This window comes from Triticum aestivum, chromosome 5D (genome assembly GCF_018294505.1).
Source record: "Triticum aestivum cultivar Chinese Spring chromosome 5D, IWGSC CS RefSeq v2.1, whole genome shotgun sequence".
NCBI lineage: Eukaryota > Viridiplantae > Streptophyta > Magnoliopsida > Poales > Poaceae > Triticum > Triticum aestivum.
In genome coordinates this window covers 58,341,836-58,345,783 of record NC_057808.1, presented here as the reverse complement: position 1 = coordinate 58,345,783, position 3,948 = coordinate 58,341,836, and the positions used below count along the sequence as shown (strand labels likewise).

The 3,948-nt window shown below is 52.4% G+C and overlaps 1 protein-coding gene across 1 annotated transcript; it reads right to left on the bottom strand.

The window, feature by feature from the left end:
• Window positions 1–390: 390 nt before the first annotated feature.
• Window positions 391–2,922, bottom strand: LOC123119428 (cysteine-rich receptor-like protein kinase 10). Its single transcript, XM_044539235.1, has one exon. It carries the CDS (start codon window positions 2,875–2,877, stop codon window positions 613–615), a length of 2,265 nt encoding a protein of 754 aa, XP_044395170.1. The 5' UTR covers window positions 2,878–2,922; the 3' UTR covers window positions 391–612.
• Between the last annotated feature and the right edge of the window lie 1,026 nt (window positions 2,923–3,948).

The following is a 3,948-nucleotide window of genomic DNA, read 5'->3' as shown; positions in this document are numbered from 1 at the left end:
GATAAAAATAATCCATGCTGTTTTAATGGTTTATACCTGCGCCAAGTGTGATGCACGTCCAGACGTCCTTGTCACTGGCTAATCAAGGGGTAGTAGTCGTCGTCGACGATTCTGACTTCGGCTATGAGCCCATATTTGGTCCTCAATCAGCTGAAATTTCTTCTGCTTCAGCTGCCAATGAAAGAGACAGAGATAACCAAATATCAACTTGCTGATTTTACTACCATATATGTGTATCCTCTCCAGACCAGTCACACAAGGTAGAACACTGCTATTGTTATGGTCAGGACGATGGTGTCAAGGGAACAAGGCTTTTATTTGTCATTCTGTTTTGACCACATTCTTGGCCAAACTCTGGCAATGATATCTGTCTAGAAAGTGTACCCTAGATGCGGATGCATGCAATTATTTCAAAGCGACGGTATCATCATCGTCAATTGATACAAGATCCTAGATGAAGATGCATGAATTATTTGGAAGTAGCTCAAATTTTATTAGAGCTCGGTTAAGTCCAATCACACATCATACATACAAAGTGTTTTTTAGTTGCCAGTAGTACTTGAGAATTTCTGAAACGGTCCTAGAGGCCCAGATCGGGGATGCAGTAGTCATCTACTCGAATTTATCTCGAGCAGAATGAGTCGTGCTGGCATCCCCGCTGCCGCTGCTGCCGCTGGTCACCGAGGAACCAAAAGAATCGTCAGCCGGCGGCTGCATCAGGTAGGTTGCCACCGGCATCTTCCCCGGGAGGCTTGGCGGCGGCACCTCCAACCGCAGCACACTCACGGCCTGCCTGATGGACGGCCTCAAGGCGGGGTCAGGGTGTCCGCACCAGAGCCCGACCACCATGATACACTCCATCTCTTTCTCGTCAAACTTGCCGTCCAGCCGCGCGTCGGCTGCCTCGAGGATAGCCCCTCGGCCGTGCGACTCCCATACCCACTGCAACAAGTGGATGACAACTCCGTCATCGTCGTCTACAGCCACCGCTGGCGCCCGACCACAGGCCATCTCGAGCAGGACGACACCGAAGCTGTAGATGTCAGATTCCACACTGGCTTTGCCCGCAAACACGCACTTCGGGTCCATGTAGCCGAGCGTCCCGGCTGCACCCGTCGTCAATGAGCCCCGGCCATCGCAGATAAACCTCGCAAGCCCGAAGTCACCAAGCCTGGCATTGAAGGACGCGTCCAGCATGATGTTGCTCGGCTTGACGTCCCTATGCAGAACGCGCTCCTCCGTGTCCTGGTGCAGGTACATCAGCGCTGAACCCACACCGAGCGCGACCTGATACCTGACTGCCCATGGCAGCAGCTGGTCCAGCTTGTAAAGGTGTGCGTCCAGGCTACCATTGGGCATCAGTTCATACACGAGCAAAAGACCATCATCGTCACCGCCATAGAACCATCCAACGAGCGGCACGAGGTTCCGGTGCCGGAGACGGCTAATGATCTTCACCTCGGAGACAAACTCCTTCCAGCCCTGACGAGAGCTCTTGGACACTTTCTTCACGGCAATGTGAAGGTTCATGTCGTGGAGGAACCCTCGGTACACGGAACCGAAGCCTCCTTCTCCCAGCTTGTTCCTGCCAGAGAAGCCGTCGGTGGCGGCAGCGAGCTCGGCATACCTGAATCGTCTCAGCCCAGTCCCTTGCTCGAGTTCGTCTTGGCGTGCACTTTTGCGGTGGAAGTAGGCCGCCACTTTAGGAGGTCTTTCCATGAACGATCTCATGGCAACCCTGGCCGCTGCCACCCATGTTCGCCACCGGTACAACATGGATCTCATGGCAACCCTGGCCGCCGCCACCCATGTTCGCCATGGGTACAACACGAACCGAACCAATAGGCCGATCAGGCAGACAACAAGCGCCACGGAGATGGTGATAAGGCTGGCGATGATGACAACCTTTCGTCGGTGTTTTCTGCGCGCTGTCTCCATATTCCTCTGGTGCTCATTCTCCTCCTCCTCATATTCCTCGCTATACCGGTACGTCTCCAGCCGCACCGTGCGCGGGCGCGGCTTGTCAGCGTCAGCGAGGATGGCGTAGCGCAGGTAGCAGCTCGACCCTTTGATGGTGCCACCGCTGTTGTTCGGGAACCATCGCGGCAGCTGATCGGTGTAGTAGGAGAGGCAGCGGGTGCACTCGCTCGCCGGCAGATCCCTCGTGCACTGCACCACTGCCTGCACCCACTCCGCCTCGGTGAACCCCTCTGTGCCCTCAGCGATCCGCTCAGGCCTTTGGCAAGCCTTCATCATGAGCCGATGAATCAACTTAAACCTTGTGTGGCTCACACCAGCAGTGTCCAGGATATACCCTGCGAGTACGACTCCTTGGTACCAATGGCCATGGTTTCTGTCGTTCCAAGTTGGGTAAGGGGTTTGTTCCAGCTTGGGCGCGACGGAAAGGTCGACCTTGTCAACCACAGAGAGGTCAGCAACAGAGAAGAAGGACTTGTCAGAGTATTGGATGGTGCAGGCGTTGTACACCGCGCGAACCGTCCGGCTGTGAGGACACGCCTTCATGATACCTTCAGGGGCACGGATGAGGCAGTCCTGGCACTCAGAGTCGGTGTCGCCAGCGTAGCACATGAACATGCCAAAGACCTCGTCGCCCGCCGCGCCGAATGTGCCGTTGAAGAAGCCGCTGGAGTCGGCGGCCACGGGGATGGCCGACAGGAGCCTGTCGAGGTTCACATGGTACTTGCTTCCTTCGGTGTAGTTGCTCGCAGTTGAGCATGAGATCACGGATGGCCGCAGGGGCTGGGGTGTCTCATCGATGACGGCATCGCCGTCGCCGTCAAAAAGTGGGCGGGCGTGGCATGCGGCAATGCCTGCTAGGAGTATCAGCACAAGGCGAACCCATGGAGGTGAAGCCATGGCCGGGCAGGCGGTGGTGACCTTGGTGAGTGGTGAGCGACACAATCACACGAGATACCCTTTGATATATTGGTGAGTGGTCCACTCTCCAGTCTCCACTGGTATCAATATTCCACCATCTCCTGCTACTCCACACATTTTCAGGAACTGGATACTGCTTACACGTTAGGTGGTTTACACGTCAGGTGATTTCAGTATTCCACCAATATTCCAACAGCTCGTGATTACACGGCATTGACGAAGTCAGTCTTGTAGGCGGGTCTTGTAGCCACAAATTTACGCAGAATTTTCTCAGCTACAAGTAGAAGGCGGTCTTTCATTTCATGAATAGTCGCCCTGTGTCCTTTTCAGAAAATTCAGACCAAGGCAGGCAGGGAGAAGGAGTGGCTTGGACTTCGCATGACGACATACTGTCACTACCAGAATTCATATAGACTGGCTCTCAAGTGCTGAAGTGGATCAAATGAGCCAATGGGCAGGTGCCCACAGATCATGAGAAAAGATCGTACATGATCAACAGTTGCATGCAGATATTAAAATGTCATTAGCTAAGTGGTTCTGCATTGTACTAGTATACATTCGTGGTTATTTTTTAAACTCAGCTCCAGAGCAGAGTAAACACTTAAAACGTATACCTTAGTCACTTGAACAAATGATTCAGTTTTTGCTACATACTGATGAAAAGGAAATCTCCGCTGATTTATGACGATCTTTTTCCTTATTGAGAAATGCTATGTATTTTGACAGAGATGTGTAACTATTATTTTGGCATGACTTGTGGAAATTTGGCCATGCCTTGAATGACACGTTGTGTCCACATGGCTCCTTCTACGAATAATCCACTGTACAGGCAATCAACTTCGAATTCTGATAGTGACAAAAGTGTAATTCTGGTAGCAACCAAGAGAAAAATCAACAGAGACTGGGTCACCGTTGGACCTCGGTGGGAGTTAGCTGTTGGATAATCGGCAACTAAGCTTTACTGAGGGCCAAAGGCCATTACATATACATGTGTGGTAGAGTGCATAAAACCCCTCATACAATGGGGATATAACGAAAAGGGACTATACA

Excerpts from the sequence above, each read along its gene's own strand:
- LOC123119428 (XM_044539235.1), bottom strand. The coding sequence starts at position 2,877 with ATGGCTTCACCTCCATGGGTTCGCCTTGTGCTGATACTCCTAGCAGGC.